General features: G+C 36.2%; 1 protein-coding gene across 4 annotated transcripts in view; it reads right to left on the bottom strand.

Annotated features, from left to right (window-relative positions):
• Positions 1 to 23,128, bottom strand: part of PSD3 (pleckstrin and Sec7 domain containing 3) — a 580,732-nt gene that overhangs the window by 244,632 nt on the left and 312,972 nt on the right. For all 4 annotated transcript variants that reach the window (XM_031950819.1, XM_031950820.1, XM_031950822.1 and 1 more), the window contains exons 7-9: positions 22,206 to 22,318; positions 19,859 to 19,917; positions 2,766 to 2,855 (exon numbers count right to left, since the gene is read on the bottom strand). In XM_031950819.1, the coding sequence (XP_031806679.1) occupies positions 2,766 to 2,855; positions 19,859 to 19,917; positions 22,206 to 22,318 (262 nt within the window). The remainder of the gene's footprint in view (positions 1 to 2,765; positions 2,856 to 19,858; positions 19,918 to 22,205; positions 22,319 to 23,128) is intronic.

Here is a 23,128-nt window from a genome sequence, read left to right as displayed (position 1 = left end):
TTTGTGTAAATTTTTTTAATTTAAGTATTTTAAAACTTACAGCACAGGATCTAAAACATACATGGAATTTTTGTATATATTTATCCATCTGTGTGCTTAGATGTGTGTGTATAATACACACTTGTACACAAATAATACATCTATAGATTTTATATGTGTGCAAATATATAAATGGCTGTGTATATGCACATGCATCATCACAGGAGTAGATATGTGTGCATACATTTACATGTATATTGTATATGCACTGTGTACTTTTATATAATTATACAGGGGATGTAAAATATACATTTTACATGTACATCACATATGCATATATATCTAATCACATCACTGGAGATGTATATATACATTTTATATAAGCATATACATCTAATCACACATGGATATATGTACATATATGTGCATATGCACTATATATTTATATATAATTATATAGGTGGATATAAACTATATATTTACATGTATGTGGTATATGCATGTGTACATATGTGTTTCTGTGTGTGTGTGTATATACACACACACACATTTAACCACATACAGATATGTGCATATATACACACATTTTATGTAGATATAAAATGTATTATGCATGTAACATGTATACTTTTTTTTTTTAGTCAAATTAAAATCTCAGCAGGAAATCCAGACATAACTAATAGGAAAAAGATAAAGAAAACTAAGGAGACTGGCTATACAAAAAGAATAGTATAATTGGGGGAGGGAGAAATGGCTTTAGTGAAATCCTGTTCATGTTGCAACACGCAGGAAAATCTTGATTTCTATCAAAATGGAAGATTATCACCTTCAGGATAGAATCTTCCACCTGACAATTTCAATTCTAAATCCTATAGATGTTTCAGGAATACCAATGAGTAACCAATCTTTCCACAGTAAATAAGGTACAGTATATGATGCAGTAGTTGGAAAGGGTTTGGTTTCCCCCTGAGATTCATAAACAAATTTCTAATTGCACAACTACAAAAAAAAAAAAAAAAAAAAAAATCATCAGGCGAATTCTCTGCCTAGCAAGTAGGTGGAAGAAGGTATTTCCCCAAGTTGTGTGACAATCACAGGATGAGAATCTGGGCTGCAACTCCTCACCTGATCACTGCATCAAAGATTCTGAGACTCCTCACTTATATAAGTACAATAATGTAAAATATCTCGACTCACCAAATCAACCTATATAATAAGCTACATGGTGAAAATTATTGTGTCAATTTTCATTTCAGACATTACTGGAGAAAAGCCCTGGCAAATACTCCCTTTCCACAGAATCCATTATTTTCCAGGCTAATACCAACAGACTGGGGAGAAAAAACAAACAAACTTGTTAACCTGTGTCTTCTTGTATGGGATCAGTAAATTGTGCCAGGCAGAGTTACTGCCACGGGGGGGCACCTTTTATCTCCCGTAAAGCTGCCTCACAGAGACAAAGACTAACTTACCACTCAAAGCCAATAAAGGTAATAGCTTTGCTAGTCTTAAAAATAAAAGTAAATGACTTCTCTACTTGCTTATCGAAAAGATGTTTTTTCTCTTTTCATTTTGCCCAATATCACCATTTTTGAATGAACTACTAAATGAAACTAAGTTCAGCACTAGTTTATATTATAACTCATATTGTCTTTCTCCCTCCTTTAATTGCCTCTTTCTAAAATTGAAGGAAGGCACTCTAAACTATTTTCAGTTATAATTTAAAAACAATTGTCTAAGACACAGTAGTCAGGATGTTTTTCCTTCATTGAACAATTTCCATACTACAGCATCACCTAGAAACCCAAATTTGCTCTTTATGTAGCAAAAATTTATTCTCAACAATTGATTTTGTAAGAACTCTAGGTGAGTGCTAGGTCAGAAAATAAGAGATAAAGGCAAATAAAAGATAAAGAACAGCTAGCATTTATACAGCACTTTAAGTCTGCATAGTGCTTTACATTCATTATCTCATTTTACCCTCACAATAACCCTGAGAAGTGCAATTATCCCATTTTACAGATGAAGAAAATGAGGCAGCCAGAATTTAAGTAAATTGCCCAGGGACACACAGCTAGTAGATATTTGTGCAGATGTTTGAACTCAGATCTTCTTGCCTCCAAGTCCAGACCTATTGTACACCATAATCAGATCCTACATGACTTTCCCCATCTCAGCCCATCCCCAGATTCACATTTCCTTTAGCTAACAATCTTCCGTTTGATTAAATGCACACCATTTCATTTATCTTGCTAAAAAATGTATGGTGAATCCTAATCTCAACTCTGTTGTCTCTATGATAACTATCTGATGACGGAGAGGAATGAGGCCAAAAATAAAGTCAGACTGCAAATACTGCAGGCATTCTGTAATTATTCAGATTTAATTTAATCGATTTCCAGAGACAACTCAAGGATATGTGACTAGAGCTTGAATAAAGCCAGAACTGTATCCATTATAATCTGCAAATGCGTTTTTGTTTCGATAGTGAACATACCTTTGTAACCTTTCCCAGGCTTTATGAAACCATCTTATTACAAACAACCCAGAAGTTCAATGCCATCCATTAAACTGTTTGAGCTGCCAAATTTATAGGATCTACTTAACAAGTCATTATTGCAATGGTTTCCAAGATATCTTGTTTTTCACATAGGTTTATTTTGCTGGAATTGAATCACATATATTTCAGAGGAGAAGAGGAAAAAAGAATCCTTGTCTACCAATTTAGAAATTGTTCAAATATAAAACTACTTTTTAGAAAAATTAATATTTTACTTCTTCCTTACCTTCAGCAGATCCCTAGGAAAATCACAGCCTTCATTCACACCCTGGAGATTTGTAATAAATTCCTGACAGGTCATCTTCTTTCCAATATTCTGGAATATAGGTAGAAAAACAAATACACATCCCAGTGACTTAATGAATGACTTACAAATACTTATTTAGTCCCTATCCCCACTTTCCCTGACATACTTAGTTCAGATATAACTTAAAAAAAAAAAAAAAAAAAAAAAAAAAAAAAAAAAAAAAAAAAAAGCATGGTTTGATCTGGCTTTTAATGGGATAGATAGAAATTCTGGCCAAAAAGGGGGGGAGGGAAAAATAAGTTAGAAGACACGTTTTTTTTATTATTAAAATGTACAATACTTTTAAATAAGAGCACAATTATGTCAGAAAAAAAATTTGTTTTTTCACCTGGTGAAATCATCTATGTCACAGTTACCAAAAGACTATACATTCCAGACATTAATTAAATGGTATTTCTAAGTTGATTCCTGGTGGCTGAATGACTTTATGGATAGCTTCAATCACACATATATAATTTCACTTACTCATTCAAGACCTTTTCCATTGCCTCTTTCTGATATGAAAATATCCCTGGATTCTCTAAAGCCAAATTATTAAATTACAAGCTCCAAACAGAGCTAACCTAACAGGAAAAACTTCCAGGAGTAGACTGTCTGTCTATGGATCCAAGAACAGCCTCGCTAAGTTCAAGCAGGCTCACCGCGAGAAAAGGTCAATTTAATTCACAAAGGAAAGAAGTGATAATAGGCACCAAAACTTGGTCTTGAAGGTAGATGGGGTTCTGTTCCCCCCCCCCCAATGGCCATGATATGACTTTACAAGCAATGGTATTTACAATATGGAAACCTAAAGAAAAGTCCTCAAATCACTTTGTGCTCCTATTTCAAGAATGCTGTTATGTGAGTAGCCTTATTTTATGAAAATGAGGGTCCTTTTCAACGTCAAATTAGACTTACAAGAATAATTTTGCATCAAATTTCTATCTGAATACTTGGGCAATACAAATATTTGCTTACTAAACAAAAGGACTACCAATTCTGCAAGAAGAAGACCATCCATCAGGATGCAGGAATTTTGGACTCTATTCCCATCCCCAGAAACTCCAACCCCATCTCCATAGGCAGCTACTTAACTGGAATAGGCTCAGCTACAAAATGTGAATCATACTTTTCCTGCCTGAAGACAAGGGACCAGACCAGATGCTCTTCAAAACTCCTTTCCCAAAACTGCAATTCTACACTTTCTGACTAATATTTGATTTCTAGCATCTTAGACATTTGTATATGCTTAAAGTACAAGATGACATATGGCCAAAACTATGATAATTTTTAGATAGACATTGATTTTTATGCTGATAAATTTCACTTAAAAAATACTGGCTAGAGGAAAAATTTTGAAGGGCAACTAACTTATTTATGTTCTTACAAGGAGACTCTACAAACCAGCTTTAAACAGCAAGCACTCCAAGTGCCTTTAAGACAATGATTGTCTTTAAACAATCTAGGAGGAATACATTTGTGTCATTTATTGCCTACTGTGTGCAGTAATATTGTATACTTAAAGACATTCTTCCTTTTTTTTTCTTTTTTTTTGCTGAGGCAATTAGAGTTAAGTGACTTACTGAGGGTCACACAGCTGTAAATGTTAAATGTCTGAAACCAGATTTGAACTCGGGTCCTCCAGTGTTCTATCCACTGCACCACCTAGCTGCCCTTACAAAGTTTCTTTAAGACATGCCCCTTTGACAACAGTTAGATTTCAGGAACCAGAGTTAAGATGACAGAATTTAAATCCTGCCTCTGACTTGTTCTAGCTGTGTGACCCTGGACAAATTACTTTACCTCTCTCATCTGTAAAATGGGGATTATGATGACGATGACGACTACTACCACTCTTTCATGGGTTGTTAGGAAAATCAAACAAGGCAGCCTGTAGTTTGCAAACTTTGAGACTCTTCATAAAGGGAGCAAGAGCTCCCTAAGGGACAGGAGCAGAACAACAGGGGCACCAATGGCTCTTTACAATGGAGAGGCAGGTGTGGGTAGCACAGGGAGCTTGGAGCTGGTTTAAAACCTGCCTCAGAGACTTTCTAATTGTGTAGTTGTGGGCAGCTCACTTAACTTCCCTCACCCTCAGCTTCCTCACCTATAAAATGGGGGTGATAATAGCACTTAACTCACAAAACTACCATGAGACTCATACAGGCTTAATTTTTTCTGTCTCTTTCTAACTCTATCTCTGTGTACCTGTCTCTGTCTGTCTCTTGTCCCTCTGTGTCTCTGTCTCTCCTGTTTGTTTCTCTCTCAAGAGAAGAATACTACTGAGGTCATGCTTAGAGGTGGTCTCAAATTACATTATAGACCATTTCATAATGCTTCATTCACAACAGATATTTTAACATCTTTGCTGAATAAATAAGTCAATGGATTTCACTGCCTTTTAATGATTTTGAGAGGTTGGTCGGGAATAACTTGGGAGATAAAAGGCAAATTTTATGCTCTTTGTTCCTCATTGGCACATCTGCTTAAATACACACAACTTTAAAGGTGTATTATAGAAATAAGTATGGTAAAGTACAATCAGTTTCCAACTCTGAGGTACTATTACACTCCTCTCAGAGTGGCTAAACTGACAGGAAAAGACAATTATAAATGTGGGAGGGGATGTGGGAAAACTGGGACGGTGATACATTATTGGTGGAACTGTGAACAGATCCAACCAGAGCAATTGGAACTATGCTCAAAGGGTTATCAAACTGTGCATACCCTTTGATGTAGCAATATCTCTACTGATTCCATATTCCAAAGAGATCATTAAAAAAGGAAAAGGATCGATGTATGCGAAAATGTTTGTGGCGGCCCTTTTTGTAGTGGCAAGAACTGGAAAATGAATGGATGCCCATCAGTTGGAGAATGGTTGAATAAATTGTGGTATATGAATGTTATGGAATATTATTGTTCTGTAAGAAATGAGTAGCAGGATAATTTCAGAGCGTCCTGGAGAGACTTACATGAACTGATGCTGAGTGAAATGAGCAGAACCAAGAGAACATTGTAAACAGCAACAACAAGATTATGTGATGATCAATTCTGATGGATGAGGCTCTTTTCAACAGTGAAGTGATTCAGGCTATTTCCAATGGTCTTGTGATGGAGAGAGCCATCTGCATCCAGAGAGAGGACTGTGGGGACTGAGTGTGGACCGCAACATAGCATTTTCACTTTTGTTGTTGTTGTGTGCTTGATTTTTTTTTCTTTTTCATTTTTTTCTCCTTTTGATCTGATTTTTTCTTGTGCAGCATGATAATTGTGAAAATATGTTTAGAAGAATTGCACATGTTTAATATATACTGGATTACTTGCTGTCTAGGGAAGGGGATCAATGAAGAGGGGGGAAGAAAAAACTTGGAACACAAGGTTTTGCAAGGGTGAATGTTGAAAACTACCTTTGCATGAATTTTGGAAAATAAAAAGCTATTTTTTTAAAAGTATAGTCAGTTTTCCACTCTCTTCCCCTTAATCCACTCTCCCCCACAATCAGGCTTGATTAAAAATACTTCAGGAAAAATACTATTTATGAAATGAAGCCAATCTCCAATCTTCAACTTGGTACTATCCCCTACCTTCAGGGAAATCCATCAATTGTCACAATTCTATTCTTCCTGTTCCAAGTTCATTAAAATTCACTTTCTTTAGTTATAAACCAATGATTTCTTCCAATTTAGGGAACTGCAAGTGAGGAAATATCCATCTACTAATGCAGATTTGCAAATGCTTTTTACAGTCTAAAAGTCACTTGTGTGGGGTACTGATAGCTTTAAGTGATTTTCCCAGGCTCACACAGTCTGTAGGAGCCAATTCCTGAATCTAAACCTATTAGCTCTTTATTCTGGCCAGATTTCAATCCACCATACCTTAGGGTTCACAAATCAGAAAAATATGCAGTGTTTTCCAAACAAACATTTGTCAGTTTGGCACGCTCAGGAGGGATTTCACACATTATCTCATACACAAATCCATTCGAATTAAGCCAATACAGGATGGATATTTGAAAAGAGCTACTAATAAATCAGAAATGTTCCCTTGAAATCAATGCTGCATATCCAATCAAATCTGAAATGCTAATGTAACTCTGGATCATTGCCTCTGAAATCAGAAGAAAAAAAAAGACTCTGATAAACCTAAAAAAGATAATTAATACAAAAAAATGGAAAAGCCATGCAAAAATATACAGTTAGCATTCAGTTTGTAAATCATAAAATCTAGTCATGCTCAAGCCTCCAAGATTCATCAATCTGGATACCATTCTTAATATGTCAAGATACTGGCTCAACAAATGTGAAAATACCAAGATGTGGTTAATATTCCCAAGCACATTTAAGATGGTTTTCCAAGTTTTATTTTTGAGATGTACTTTGTTTTGTCAGTGTAACAGAATGAGTGTGCATGTCTGTGTTGTATGTATATAAGACATAAGCATACACACATTTTTTTCAATGAGGTTTTTTTAGAAATAGTAATAATACTGTATTTGAATCCTGTTCTAAAATTTACTATCTATATGACTTTGAGGCAAAGCATTTAAGTTTGACCACAGTACTTTTTTTCATCTGTGTAATGGGGATAATAAAAATTGCCATACCATGCACCTTGTCATATGTCCCCCTTAATTTGATTCTTTGGAGATTATCACCTGAAGAATACTGTTAAAAATAAAAATTTCAGGGAACAACTTGGTATCACAAGAGCACTGTACTGTATTGACCAGGAGAGAGAGCTGCAAGAAAAGACTTGGATCCATATGATATACTGGTCTCAAAGGTAGCTCTAGGACTAAGAAGGAGCCCAGACTGCTCCTTTCCATCACTGACAAATGAATAGTGGGTAGTATCTATGAGAGGACAGAAATGCAATCATCTGGTTCTTGCTTCACAAAGGCAAGACACAGTGTAGCCCTACTTGTTGAACCCATTACCAACTAATATCCTTCCAACTGAACCACTAAACCCCTGGTTAATTTACATGAGATGTTTTCTTCCCTACAATAAATGGCTAGCCATTTTCTGGCTCTCTCATTTTTTTAAAAACATGGTTCACTTTATTCCTTCAGTTATTATTTTCTAAGCCCAATTCACTGCCCCTAATTATTATTAATAGTAATAATAATAAAAATAACATCCATATAGTGATTTATAGCTTGTAAAGCACTTTGAGTACAGTAACTCATTTAATCTTCACCAACAACCTAGGAATTATTTCTTAACACCATTTTCATTCATAAATAAGAAAACAAAAACATAGAAATTAAGTGACTTGACTAATATCACAGAGCTATTGTGTCTAAGCCAAGATTTGAACTCGGGTCTTCTTAATTCTTAATTCAGTGCTTTACCCTCTATTCCATCTAGTATTAATGCTCTGTAATTCAGTGAGATGGCTACATTTTATAGTTTGGACGATAATACAGCATTCTTCATCCATCTAGTTTTTCCTACCGCACAAAGCCTTCCCCTTCCTCTTTAATCTTAATGCTTCCCTCTAGGATGTCCCCAATCTGTCCTCTACCTAGCTAGTCTGACCATAATTGGCTGGTATCCCCAATCTGTCCTCTACCTAGCTAGTCTGACCATAATTGGCTGGTATCTCCCCCATGAGACTGGGAGCTCCCTGAGAACAGGGACCATCTCTCACCTCTCTCTGCACGTAGTAGGTGCTGAGCAAACGCCTGCTGATCCTTGTGTGAGCAAAGTACTTCAATTGTAAAGAGCGGCGTGTTGGGCCCTGCCACAGCCATCTCCTTATCTTAAGGGGAATCCCAAATACCCAGTAAAACTGCCAGTGCACAGAGAAGCAAAGAAGGCCACGGAACGGGGACAGAAGCAGTCTCCCTCAGAAAGGCTCCTCAGGGTCCCTGCTATCTCTCTAGGATGATAAGTTTCAGAGCAGAACTACAATAATAATGGGAACTGCCTCAATGGGAGCTCCAAAGTTAGAAGGAAAGAGAGACCACTATGGGGAATAAGAAGTGGTGTACGAAGGAACTGAGCAGGTGGAAGGTCAGAGCACCAAAACAGTCATTTTGTGGATGCATAAGGTCCCTATTTACATAGACATGGTCAATTATGACTCTGCCCTTACTCTTCCAGATTTCCCTTTTGAAAGTCTAAAAGAACTGATATTCCCAGAAATATTTTCAATCTCAAAAATACAATATGGATATTTGTGGCAGCCTTTTTGTAGTGGCCAGAAACTGGAAAATGAGTGGATACCCATCCGCTGGGGAATGGCTGAGTAAGATGTGGTATATGAATATTATGGGATATTATTGTTCTGTAAGAACAACCAGCAGGATGATTTCAGAAAGGCCTGGAGAGACTTACACGAAGTGATGCTGAGTGAAATGAGCAGGACCAGGAGATCATTATACACAGCAACAATATGATTATATGATGATCAATTCTGGTAGACATGACTTTCTTCAACACTGACATAATTCAGGCCAGTTCCAATGATCTTGTGATGAAGAGAGCCATCTGCACCCAGACAGAGGACTGTGGGAACTGAGTGTGGATCACTACATAGCATTTTAACTCTTTTTGTTGTTTGCTTGCATTTTTTCTTATTTTGATCTGATTTTTCTTGTGCAGCATGTAACTTTATAAATTTGTATACATATATTGGATTTAATTTTTTAACATGTTTAACATACATTGGATTACTTGCCATCTAGAGGAGGGGGTGAAAAGAAGGGAGGAAAAAATTTACATCACAAGATTTTTCAAGGATCAATGTTGAAAAATTATCCATGCATATGTTTTGAAAGTAAAACACTGTAATAAAAAAAAAAATATGTGGCTCCTCTTTCCAAATTCCATAAAAAGGAAGAAAAGAAATGAGAAGGGAGAGCAGAGAATGGATGCTGCACCAGTACTATTCAGCAATCATATCTGTCACAGTAGCTCCCCATCCTCTCCAAGATCAAATAAATATAAAATCTTCTCTTTGGTCTTCAAAGCTCTTCACAATCTAGCTCCCTGACCCCACCTTTCCAGTCTTCCGACACCTTTCTCCCCTCTCCATACCATATATACTTGGTCTCCTTGCTCTTCCTTGGAAAAAAAAACAACACTCTATCTCTTCACTCCCAGTGTTTTACTGGCTGTCTCTAATAATGTTCTTCCTCATATCTGCCTTCCTGGTTTCCTTTAAGTCTCAGCCAAAATGCCAACTTCAACAAGAAGCTTTTACCATTCTTTAATTCTTCTGCAGTTCCTGCTGATTATTTTCCATATAGTCTATACCTAGCTTAGGTTATACACATTTGTTTGTTTGTTGTCCCTCTCATTACATTGCAAGTTCCTCTAGGGCAGGGACCATCTTTTGCTTCATTTTGTATGTCCAGCACATAGCATAGTGCATGGTAGACACTTAAATTTTTATTAACTGAACGACCAATTTCTACCCTTTGTGATGCCCAAAATATGATAGGACAAGTAAAGAAACAGTCATTCTGAGAGAAATTATTCCAATACTTTCTTTTCCCCTTTGTCCATCTGAATCCCTGGTTATTCATTGTCCTAGACAATGAAAGTGTGTGTGTGTGTGTGTGTGTGTGTGTGTGTGTGTGTATGTGTGTGTGTGTAGTATGAGAAGGAAAACCAGTCAGCCTAACTTTAATAGAACACTCTTGGACTTGATATCAATGCTAGCTTAATTAATTAATCTCTCAGACCGATTATGGAGACGGAGAATGCTACTCCCCAACTCCGACAAAGAGATGATAGACTAAATATGCAGAATAACCAAACATTTGGGAGCAAGGCCAATATAGGAATGTGTTACTTGACTATGCCTACTTGTAATAAGGGTTTGTTTTTTATTTTTATTTTCTTCCTCCCAACTAAGGAAAGGGACAATCAGAAAGGAAAAATGATAAATAATTTTAGAAGTATTTAATCTAAAATAGAGAAAAATGATTAATTTTTCTTTCTTACAATTCCAGAAGAAACTAATTTGTCTACCTCTTTGCCATAGAAAAGAGTTCAGGAAAGAAAAAAAGAGGGAATTACTGATTCACTGCCTGCATCACATATTTAGGGCTAGAAGGAACACTGAAAGCCACTTCACTTACCCATAGTTATGCTAGGGTGAGATCTGAAGGATATTCAGTTCCCTAAGTATCTCTCTACCCATGTACAAGTGTCTGAAATTCCAGGGTTAATGTATAATCCTTTCTCCTACTAATTCCCTCTTCTAAAATGCAGTTCTTCCTGGAAAGATAATTCATGAGATTAACTCACATTTTGTAGGGCTAATTACTGTTACAGCTAAGCTTTCCCCTCAGCTGAAAGACAAATGGCCTGAGTGGTTTTGAGGAGGGAAGATGCTAAAGTGTACAAAAAGAGTACATACAGAAAAGGAGGGGAGAAGCCAAAAAGACAGATTGACCTAAAATTACCATTCTGTACAATTATGCTGTAAACACTAAACGTTGGCTTTCCGTTCTCCAGTATCTTATCTTCAGAACAGAAGATCAAGGAGCTTCCTGAGATTCCTATGCTGTAGGTTTGCGGGTTTCTAGCGACAAAACAAGAATGATGGATAGCTAGTACTTCTTTTAAAACAGGAAAAGAAGATGAGAAAGCCTCAAAAATACTGTTAAGATCCTCTATATAGGCTTTACCATAGGCAAGAACCCCATTGAAGCAGAGTTAAGGCTAAATTTTAATAATGTTTTCAGTCCCACTGGATAGACACCTAGCTGTCTCTAGAATTTGTACTGGAAAAGGGTGGCTGAGGAATCCATGAATCCTTCAAAGTTCTTAACAGAGATGAGAGACAGCAAAAGAACAGTTTCTACATGTTATTACCCATCCTCATCCTATGTCTCTGCTTTCACCAGATTTCAGGATAAATACCAACTGATTAAGAGAAAGAAGATTATGAAATCTCACTGCTATTACCCCATAATTCGCACGACTAGTATACTGCTAATAATAAATAATCTAATCCATTCTCAAGCAACGCAAACATCCTTTCCAGAACCCAAAGGACTTCCATCATCCCCAGGGAAAACTTGGTTACATTAAACCTAAGACACTAAAACTACAAGAAGCACATCCTCTCTGTGACTGTTCTACCTATTCTCTAAAGCATTACAGTACACGTTGAAAATCCAACAATCATTTCAAGGGTAGATCACTGCCAAAATCAGATAAAGAGTCTTCCACTTTTTTCTTCCTCTCTCTGTCTATGATGGTGCTATCCTCAGCTGCTTTAAATGGAGGGCTAGCTGGCAACTGAATCTTTGGAACAGTTTCAAATTGATCAGGATGAAAGTCTAATTGTGAAGGATGAACACCCTATTTTGCAGAAGTGTGCTTTCCTAAATTCCAATTAATTATATACCAGAGTCAAATTGCTGGAGGCAAACTAGGAGAGCGATAGGCAGAGGCAGGGAAGAAGCTTTAACTGCTTCTCCAGTACAGAAGCTAGGATATGAGAAAGGAGCTGAATGTAGTTTCTGTTTACAAAGGAAAGGGCCAGCCAGTGAGTCAAGGAATTAAGGTGCCAAGGACTGTACTGGGGAAGCCACAAAGTCCTCCTGTGTGTGGGGTAGACCCCTAAGGAGTGGAGAACTTTTGGGAGACCCTGGAGTCACACATAGGAGAAGCAGCAGAGATTTATAGAGATGGGCATCCCAGAGAGAATGCCCTCGCTGATGAGCCCATAGATCCTTTGAAACATATCTCATTGCTGTCACAGTCTAAAAATCAAAAAAACAAAGTTAGAAACTTTTTTACAAACTCAAATAGAGCCCCATTTCATCGTTCATCATTCCTTATTTATAAAACCTTTACTGTCTATCTCCATCTCCTCAGGTTTTTCCTTCTGCTAACCTTGTTCTAAAATTTCATCATACCTCAAAGATGGGGACCAGGGTTCAGTTTTTGTCACTGACAGGTATTAGCTATGAGACTATTAGCAAACCACTAAATTAATTAACTAAATCACTTTTTAAATTAATTATTAAATTTAGTTTAACCATTAAAATAAAAATACTTGGAGGGCAGAGATTGCTTTTGGCCTTTCTTTGTATCCCTCACCACCTAGCACATGGCCTAGCACACAGCAGGTGCTTAATAAATGATTATAGACTGATATAATGTCTATTTGCCCATAGCAAATGCATCAGGTCATAGGTTACAGGGCTGAACTGAACTTACATGAAGTTCTACACCTGAATTCCCTGTACCACTGTACTATAATTCTGTCTCCCAAATTCTTATCTATATCTTATAGGTCACTTGGGGAATAATCCTAGCCCTAACCTATCCCCCTATCCAGGTCTTCTGATCCCAAATCCTAAATGAATTGTCCTAATGAAAGATAAAAGTTCACAAGAGAGATAATCAAGGGGCATCTGGAGGCTTTACTTATTGTTACAGGTTAAATCATCTTAATGACAGATTACCACAAAATATTAATACAATAAAAAGACCTCCAAATAGCTTTTGATGGCCCAATTATTTTAAACAATATGGAATTAAATAAAATTTCCAGTACAGGAAAATAATTTTCACAGTCTCTGGAGTCTGCTGTAATGAGGAAGTGTTTGAGGTGTGTAATGATTTTATCAATCTTTCTTTTTTGAGGGGTATGGCCATCATGTTTTTTCCCTGCTTTAAAGGCAAAACCTATGTTAGTATCTAACTGTCAAATCTGTACACAGATCATAGCATTATACTGCTGCAAGAAGCCATCTCTTCTCACAACCTCATTTTATACATTAGAAAATTAAGATCTGGAAAGGTCTAATGTTTTGCACAAGGTCACAGAGCTGATTACTGGCAGAGCTGGGAAGCATCCTCGGGTCACTCGCCACCCAATTTCATGTCTGGCTGCCGCATTTAGTCTCTCTCCTCACATTTGCAGATACCTTGTAAAGGGCCTGCCTTCTAGATATCACAACTGCTTACATCAGGAGACACAATCGCCTAGTAATAAAAGTATCAGTGCCACTGACACAGAGCTCTAAACTTTACAGAGTGCTTTCTTCTCCACCACCACATGAGAGTGGGCAGTTCACAAATAATTACCATTTTATATGTAAGGAAACTAAGGCTTCAGGAGGGGAAACACCTTGTCCATGGTCACTTAAATAATATACGTCGGGGAAAGAACTGAAACAACTCTCCTGACAGGGTCTTCTCAGTATGGCACGCTAATTCTCAATGTCATCAGGCATTTATTGTTCTCTGAATTTTTATCCATGGTCTGTGGACTATCTTTAGATCATCTGTGATGCTTTTGTTTGCATAATGAATTCTTTACTTGAAGCAGTCAAAAAGCAATTATTAATTTATTCCCAAAGAAACCACAATAAATTTTTTTGGCAAATCTTCTAATGTTTACATTGACTAACCCTGTGACTTATTAACTCTAAGTACCCCTTAAAACTGTTCATTTTTCTTTTTGAGTAAAAATTCTATGTCAAATAAGTCCTCATCTGAAGTCAAAGCTTTTCCCCCAGTATTTCATGCTTGTCTAGTATCTTTAATTGATCTCTTTCTCACTCCTTTTAACCCCTTCCCTGTCTCTCCCTCCCCCTCTCCTCCTGTCTGCTTCTCTCTTCCCTCCCTCCCTCCTTCCCTGTCTCTCTTTCCTCTCTCTCCCTGTGTCTGTCTGTCTGTCTCCCTGTCTCTGTTTCTCTCTCTCTCTCTCTCTCTCTCCCTTTCTCTCTCTCTCTCCTCCCTCCCTCCCTCTTTTCTCTCTCTCCTCCCTCCCTCCCTCTCTCCCTGTCTCTATCTGTCTCTCTTCTCTCTCCTCCCCCCACCCCCCGTCCCTTCCCTCCCTTTCTCTCTCTCCTTGTCTCTGTCTCTACCTTTCCATCTCTCTCCCGGGAGTCCCAGGAAGGACGACTTCCAGAAGCGGAGATATTGTGACTCAGGGCTCAATCCTGGATCAAGGAGTAGAGTCAGAGGCGGCCCAGAGGCCGAGCAACCCTGCAGCTTGCCTCCCATTAGGAGGAGCGTTTCTTTGCCATCTCAGTGCTGACACACTTGCATGACCATTTTGCACCAAACCTTCTTCATTTAAATGGGTGATTGCACCTAAGGCTTGACAGGGCTGAGGGAAGCTAAACAGAAGTGAGTTACTCAGGGTGATGACAGATAGAGGGAATCCAACAGTCTCTCAGCAGAATCCAGCAGAACTGCAATTCTGGACAGGGATTCATGGACAGGACTTGACCAGTCTTATGAATGCCAAACAATAATCTATTTATTACATCATTATAAAATGTCATTGGCTGAAGCAGGGATAACAGGGGGCATCCTATACTAAAATGGATGTCAAATTTTTTTTAACAACTTATTAATCTGAGTTAACACCATATTCCAAATTAGACATAAATTAATAAAGAGCAAATTACTAGAGCTTCATCAGGTAGAAAGGGGAAGAGAAAAGTGTCTTTTGACATAGATCATCTCTACCAGACCTGAACCCACAAATCAGAGATTGGAAAGCTATATATTGGAGATGAAGTAGGAGGAGTGAAAAGAGAGAAAAATAATGGTAATACTGCATGTATTAGAGCATTCATTAATATAGCATTACATGCCATCTACCCACCTAAGTTTTCCAATGCCAAGCACTCAACAAATAAGAAAAAAGTTAGTACATTTTTCCACCTTTAGCATTTATGGCAACTGTCTTAACTTTCCAAGTGTTTCTTACCATTTTTTCATAAATGTTTCCTTTCAGCATCATGGTTGAGTGGGAAAAGTATTCAAAATGGAAGTCAAGAGATCTGGGGTCTAATCATACCTCTATATCAAAACCATTGTGTGACATTTGAGAAGACCCCTGAACCCGAGTAGATAGCACAAAATATAATCAATATATCCTCTCTTAATATAAAATTTGCAATTATTTGTATGGAGGATAGGCTCAAATGTACCTTTGCAATAGCTCGAAAAAAATAAAAATAAGTAAATGTTATTGAAAGAAAAATGCTTACTGCCATCTTCGCCAAAAATCTTAAAGGAATTATCTTTTGGCTAAATCAAGTGCATTTCAATAAATTATTTTCAGGCACTTTTTAGGCACAAATATTTATAGTACTGATGCAAATGACAACTTAAGCTCACTAACTTCAAAAATGCTTTGGTAGCCTAATTAAAAATATATACAGAATTTAAAGTTACATGACTACATTTCATCAAAAATATGATATAAATGAGATTGACTTTCTGATTAAGTAAATTTAACGTTAAGAATTAATATTTATCCTTACACTTTTCCATTTCAACCCCACAAGAATATTCAAGGGTCTTCCATAGTCATAGATTTCACTTTTCAAGTCACTAGCATAAGTAAACTTATTTATATTATCTCCATTATTGTATAATTGTGAAACTAAAAGAAAAAAGCTATTCATGGTCATGCAAAAATTAAAGGTCAGAGCTTAGAATAGAGCTCAAGTCGTCGTCTTTTTTTTTTTTTTTTTTTTTTGATTCAGAGGTATAAATGGAAGAAGGTTCTCCAACCCATGATAGCTTCTAAAAGAACAATGGAACCCTTTATACTGAAGTTGGGGACCACAGTAAACTTTTGTCTTACTACCTAGACAAGCTAATTTGTATTCTAAGTATCCATAATACTCTATGGAAGATCATTTGACTTCAAAATGCATATATATTCAAATGCATGCATGATCACATCCCAGTGCATGAAACTGTTGGTTAGTTTTGTTATTGGGGGATTCTAATGTATCAATACAAAACCCAAACATAGTCTACAAAGGCCTGTAGACCTAGTATTCCCAGAAATCATTCCTAATGGTGACAGAAATCCATGTAAAATGTCTGCAAATATCAAGTAAATGAAAGTACTCTTCTCAGGCCTTCTTTGTAGTACTGTTTTAAAAAAATTCTGTCAGCCCTTTTTGGAAAGGTCATGCTATTTCAAATGCTTCTATGATATTATGGTGAGAAAGGTAAGAACAACGGTTTAGTAATTTTCTGTCTGAGAGGATCACAGCAATGCATCAAAGAGGTAAGGAGGAGGAAAAATATGCAGTGAAGAGAGTGATAGGAGGGACAGGCAGAAACAATTCGCTCATTGTCATCTTTCTGACCTGACGTCACAAGGTGGTCATGCTCACCCAGAGCAGGTCACTCTAACTTGAAATCAGGCAATCATGATAAATGCAGGAGAAACTACATCCAGAATTAAAGACAAAAAACTTACCACCTAGAAGGAAAATTCATAAAAATCAAGAGATGGATCCAGAGAAGAAGAATAAGAAAAATACATTTCAATATGGTTAGTTGTTATAACATCTATGGTATACTCTAAATTCTAAGAAGCATGCACAGTACTGATTATTTTAATCAAATTTCAAAACAAAGAATCCTCTAAGTATTGCTATCCATTTTCTTTTAAATTGATGAGTCAAGGGAAGGGAGAAAGGAAATTTGGAATTCAAAAATTAAAATAATTTTTTTACATGTTAACTGTTTTTACATGTAATTAGGGGGAAATAAAAACTGCTAAGTCTATGATGAGACGAAATAATATATAAGGTTATGCAGATATTACAATTTGCAAAGTTTAACTGCCTTAAACTTTCCCTCCTAAATCAATAATTTTAGTCCTTCGGGATTTGTGTTTACTATATATAAAACAGATAACCACAGAAAAGCTCGGACTTCTTTTAGCAATTCCTTTCACACAATTTTAACTTAGCTGTACAAAAGCAGCAACATAATACATCTGCCAACTAATCAAAAAGCAGACTAAAAAATGTTTACATCCTAGCCAACCAACCTAGACTTCTGATCGTGGTTTCTTAGGGCATATTTTGAGAAGGTTAACAAGTTGTCAATATTATAATCCTCAAAAGTCAGAAATGTAACCCACCAATATTTCTACTTGCCCTTAAAAACATATCCTAAGACCTATCATTCAAACATGACTCCTTTCTAAAAATTTTTATTGCCAGTCTGAACCATCTCAGAGTAAAAAACATTCCCAACCTTTAAAACCCAATACACAGTAGAGTGCTCCCTCTAGTGCTCAATCATCACTCCCTTTCCCACAGCCCCAGGACATGAGAGGAGGGGAAAGGGGGGTTGTTTTGTTTGTCTCTCTTCTTACCCTCAGTAAGTTGTGTGATCCTCCTCTGCATGTCCTACTGCTCTGTTATACCTTAAGAAACTGCACCATGTTTTTATGCATTAATTTGTCTAGTGTACCCAAGCATTTTGTTGGCCTTTTGGGTCACAATAGCCCGTGAAAACTACTAGACCAGATAATTAATCAGTACAAAACTAATTCTAATTATTGTCAACCACAGGTCAAATTCCAAATCCCAGCATGACAAACACTTAAGAGAGGAAGCAAATTCTTTACTCATATCAGAATTATCTGTTACATTATCTTTTGCCTAAGCTAAATATGTATTCATACATACTTTATATATTGTGCATGTGAACTACACTAAAACTAAGGGGGGAGGGGGGGGAGAGGGAGAGAGAGAGAGAGAGAGAGAGAGAGAGAGAGGGTGTGTGTGTGTGTGTGTGTGTGTGTGTGTGTGTATGTGAATGAGCCGTACATATATACAGGGTGCATTAAAACTCTTAATGCAGTTTAAATCTATTAGAGCTTTGTGTATACAAGCCTGCTTATATACACATAAGTATAGGGGTATCCTATTCCTATGTGTATGTGTATACACACATATACGTGTATGTATATAATTCATCTTCTATGTACAAACATTATATGTGTTCTCCAATTTTATTAAAATTAGTTCAAATACTTCTCCATTTTTTTTTTTTTTTTTTTTACTTTACTGGGCTTTTCTAATGGTAAATTCAATATATACCTTATCTAACAAGAGTAATCTGAAATTTAACCAGTAAAATCAAATTGAGGAAAGAGTAAAAAAGGCAAACCAGGATGATCTTCTCACTCTAGTTAATACAAATCACTAATGTGAAAATAAAGATTTAATAATGATACAGTCAATATTCTCAAATTTAACTATTTCCATCCTAGTAAGAAATGTCTAAGCAAAGAAATGTTCCATATCTGCCATCTTGTGGAGAATTATGATAATGAATAAATTTTATATTAAAATTTTCCATTTGGTTTTGTAAAGTTTCAGGCATTTGAGGGTGGACGGGGTATCAGGGACAAGGAGGGGAGACAGCCTGGAGTAATAGACAGAGGACTGACTTAGCTCAAATCCCACTTTTAACACATATTCCTTTCCTGACTCCAAATGTCCCAGACAGTTCTCTTAAGCCTAGTAAATATAGTTACTGATCAACATTAGCAAAGAAAGTGAGCACTTCAAGAGTCCTCTCTCCTCCTTTCTCCTATCCTCCGCCCCACAAACAAAAAACCAATGAAATCATAGTCGTGGACAAATTATAATCAAAATTAATAAGAATAGCAGCAATGAAAATAAAAGCATTATTTCCTCTCTAGTTCTGGTATGTAAAGCAAAATGTCACAAGTTTATTTCTAGGGCTCTGTGTTTATCAAGTTAATTATTGTGAAATAATGACTTCCATGGAACTTACCCCTAAATATAAGCCCCTAAAGGGAAAACTATATATTGGTATAAACCAAAAATAACTATGCAAAATCACAATATTAAAAAATCATATTCATAAATAAAAGTGACACTGACTTTTTTCCAAACTATTAAAATATGAAATATTCATATTTCATAATCATTGTTCTTTTCTTTTTTGTTCTTTTATAATCCTTATTGAAAACATACTATGTGGCACACAGTTTTATACAAGACAGTCATACCAATATCATGTTTTTCCCTATAGAGAAAAGTAGCAATAAACTTTTCCCCTTTATGGAAAGTGCATAAAAAAATACCTTTTCTTAGGACATGTATAGCTACTTACACAGATAGAGACCACACTGGAGATTTAAAACAACACGCTTATTCCAGTGGACCAAATCCCGTTCTCACCACACATTCAAGTTAACAAAACACTAAGTCTCTAACAGAAAGCAAAACCTCACCACCCTATACTTACATGGCCATGTAGATCAGTGTTAAGGAGCATGATGGCACAGGTGAGGCAATGGACTCCATCTGAAGAAAGAGACAGGAAAACAAATGATCAACCCAGAGAAACTGACGTGACCTCATGCCCCTGACAGAGACTCTTATCCATTCCTATGGAAAGCACAGCATGAGAAGTTCCTAGTGCAAGCTACTGAGCAGAGACAGTTTACTCCATTCATTTTTTAAAATGGAACGTAGATGATCTGGAATTATACAAACATTCGCACATCAAGAAATTCCAAAGATTGCAATGAATTTCTCATATCTTGCTGCCTGTCCAAAGTGCCAATCATACCCAGAAGGCTTAGTGAAATCATCTGAGTTATTAGTCCTAACCTGAAGCCCATTTCTTTCACTAGGTACTCTTTTCTCAACTAATTCTTTACATTTCATTAACATACAGCAAAAAACAGAATTTGAACAATAGCAAATATTATTAAAGAAAAGCAATTTAATAACCCCTCACTTTTAATTCAGTTAAACCAGAAATTCATTTTAGAGAGACAAAAAGTTTTCTCTTAATCAGGACTAAAAGAATACATCCAGTTTTCAAATATGTGAGTATCTTTTAAGATTTACCTATATTTGAAGGAAAAGATGACCAAAAGATTAAATTCAGAAATCAAAACTATAAATTTCCTTTATTTTCATTATGCCATTTCTGTGCCAACTTCATTAGTGGCTTATTTTTTCCTGGGGAGGGCAGGCAATAGGAAGGGATAAAGTTAGGGGAATAAGAGCCCTGATTTCTCTGACAAAAAATTCCAAGAGAAGAAACTCCCCAATAAGGTAAGTCAGCTCCTGTCCTGAATAGCTTTAAGAAAGTTTCCTGGCAGAGGTAAGAAAGTAATTGACTTGCCCAATCATATAGCCAGCATATGTCAGAGGCAGGATGAACTCAGCCTCTCAAACTCTCAGATCAGCTATACTGCTTTTGTTTCTTCTTAGGAAGGAGACAAAGCTCTTCATTCCCATGGGAGTAATTTAATGCTTTCTCCTTCTGCCAATCACTCATCTAAATTCAGGCTATAAGCCTAGTACCAAGAAAAGTAAAATATCCCATTAATTCAGATGGCATGGTAGAAGGATCAGTCTGAATCAAATAATATAGAAAATAAAGGTGATCAAAAATTAACTCTCAATAATCTTGGGATACAGACACTTGGATGAAAGAAGATTATTAAAATCCACTGATTTCATTTTACTCAACAGTTTCTATTTCTTTCTCTGTCAAATTCTTTAATAATAGCATTAATATCCTGCCCTACTCTATATAGCCTATTCTATAAGTAAGCCCAAAGGTGGACAAAGGGAGGAAGAAAGAAAAAAATAAGGTTTATCAAAAAAAATTGAAAAATCAGTCTCCAAATGACCTAATGCCTTTGTTTTTAGTTAATATTAAACTATGCTTATCCTAGTTTGACAGATATTTAACCTTCTATATTGATTAAAAAGAAAAAAAACCCAACTACTGCCTTATATATAATTAATTAGGCCAGAAATTGTTCATTGTAAATAAAATTCCCTAAACTCAAAGCAAGAGGAAACTGACTTTAATTGTTAAAAATTTAACTATAATTTCTGATGGGAACTGAACTAAGATACATAAAAAAAATAACTGTCTACAGAAGATGGGTCAACACATCCCTGTTAGGCATTTGAAATCTAGTAACTAGGGGCAGCTAGGTGGCGCAGTGGAGAGAGCCCCACCCCTGAAGTCAGGAGGACCTGAGTTCAAATCTAGTCTCAGACACTCAACACTTCCTAGCTGTGTGACTGTGGGCAAGTCACTTAACCGCAATTGCCTCAGCAAAAAAAAAAAAAAAAAAAAAAAATTAGTAACTGGAAGATCTAAGTTGGAGCTTACCTAACTATATTAAACCAATACTTGCTAAATGACAGTCCAATTTTGGCATCTTCAGACCTAAATCTAGACTACTGTAAAGAAATGTAATTCTTCATTCCTCACTAGGCTACACTCTGGGCTTCAGTTCTCCCTGAAACTCCATTTTAAGTAAAGTATCCAAGCCAACTATGTACAAACCTTCATTTCTCTCTGGGTTCTGCTTTCCAGATTTCTTTCCTTCATCTATTCCTCCAAAATCCTCGGGTTTTCATCTTTTTATGTGCTATCTTTCTCCACTAAAAAAATAAACTCTTAGGGGGCAGGAACTATTATCTTTTTTTTTTTTAACCTTATATTTGTATTCCCAGCATCCGACAGTTTCTGGTATCCAATGCTTCATAAATGCATACTGATTCAACTCAATTAAAAGTTCAGAAAATGTACAAACAGATAAACTGAGCAAAATTACCTGATGAAAAAATGGTGTCTGGATTACAATGAAAATATCTGTTGGAGAAATGAACTAAAACTCTCTCTCGTTCTTGAGTTTCCCCCATGAGAGAAAATGCCTTAAAGAAACACCTAAAGGAAATTTTCAGAAAAACAAAAATTAAAACATTAAAATTAACTTAGTTAAAATTAAAAGCAATAAAATTAAAATACACCTTTCTCATAGGTTTTGCAATTAATATTGTTTTAAAACAGATATAGGATCCTAATCAGTTAGTTAAAAGGGAAATTAACAATAACAATGATAGCAGTAATAGCATGTATATAGTGCTGGAAAGTTTGCAAAGAGAAAACATATTACATTTTATATACTACTTCATATAATCCCCACAAAAGCCCTTTGAGATAAGTGTTACAGAAATCAAGGCTAAATGAATTGCCTAGGTCATAGCTCTCATGCTGCTGCTGCTCAAAAGTTACTCCAATAGCATCATCCTGAGGAACTGGTTTTATTAAAATTACCCACAGGAAAAACATGCATATTACACTGGGAAAAAGTTTCCTAAAAGTTCATTTTATGTAGAAAGCGACCATAAAATGAACTTTTAGGGACCCAAATCTTGTCTGTCTGTCTCTCTCTCTCTCTCTCTCTCTCTCTCTCTCTCTTTTTGGCACTTACTGTGGGTCTGTAATTGGGATTTAGGATAAGTCTTAGTTAGTGAAAATTAGATTCATGATATTACACATCATCTCTCATTTTCTATGGCTTTTACTTTATATAGTACAACCCTCAGACTTGTCACTATTGCTCCATCATTTTTCAATCATGTTCAACTCTTTATGACCCTATTTGGGGTTTTCTTGGCAGAGATGCTGGAGTGGTTTGCCATTTCCTTCTCTGTTCATCTTACAAATGAGGAAACTGAGGCAAATAGGATTAAG

This window comes from Sarcophilus harrisii, chromosome 2 (assembly GCF_902635505.1).
Source record: "Sarcophilus harrisii chromosome 2, mSarHar1.11, whole genome shotgun sequence".
NCBI lineage: Eukaryota > Metazoa > Chordata > Mammalia > Dasyuromorphia > Dasyuridae > Sarcophilus > Sarcophilus harrisii.
Note: the sequence above shows the minus strand (reverse complement) of the source record. Positions and strands in the feature narration are given on the sequence as shown.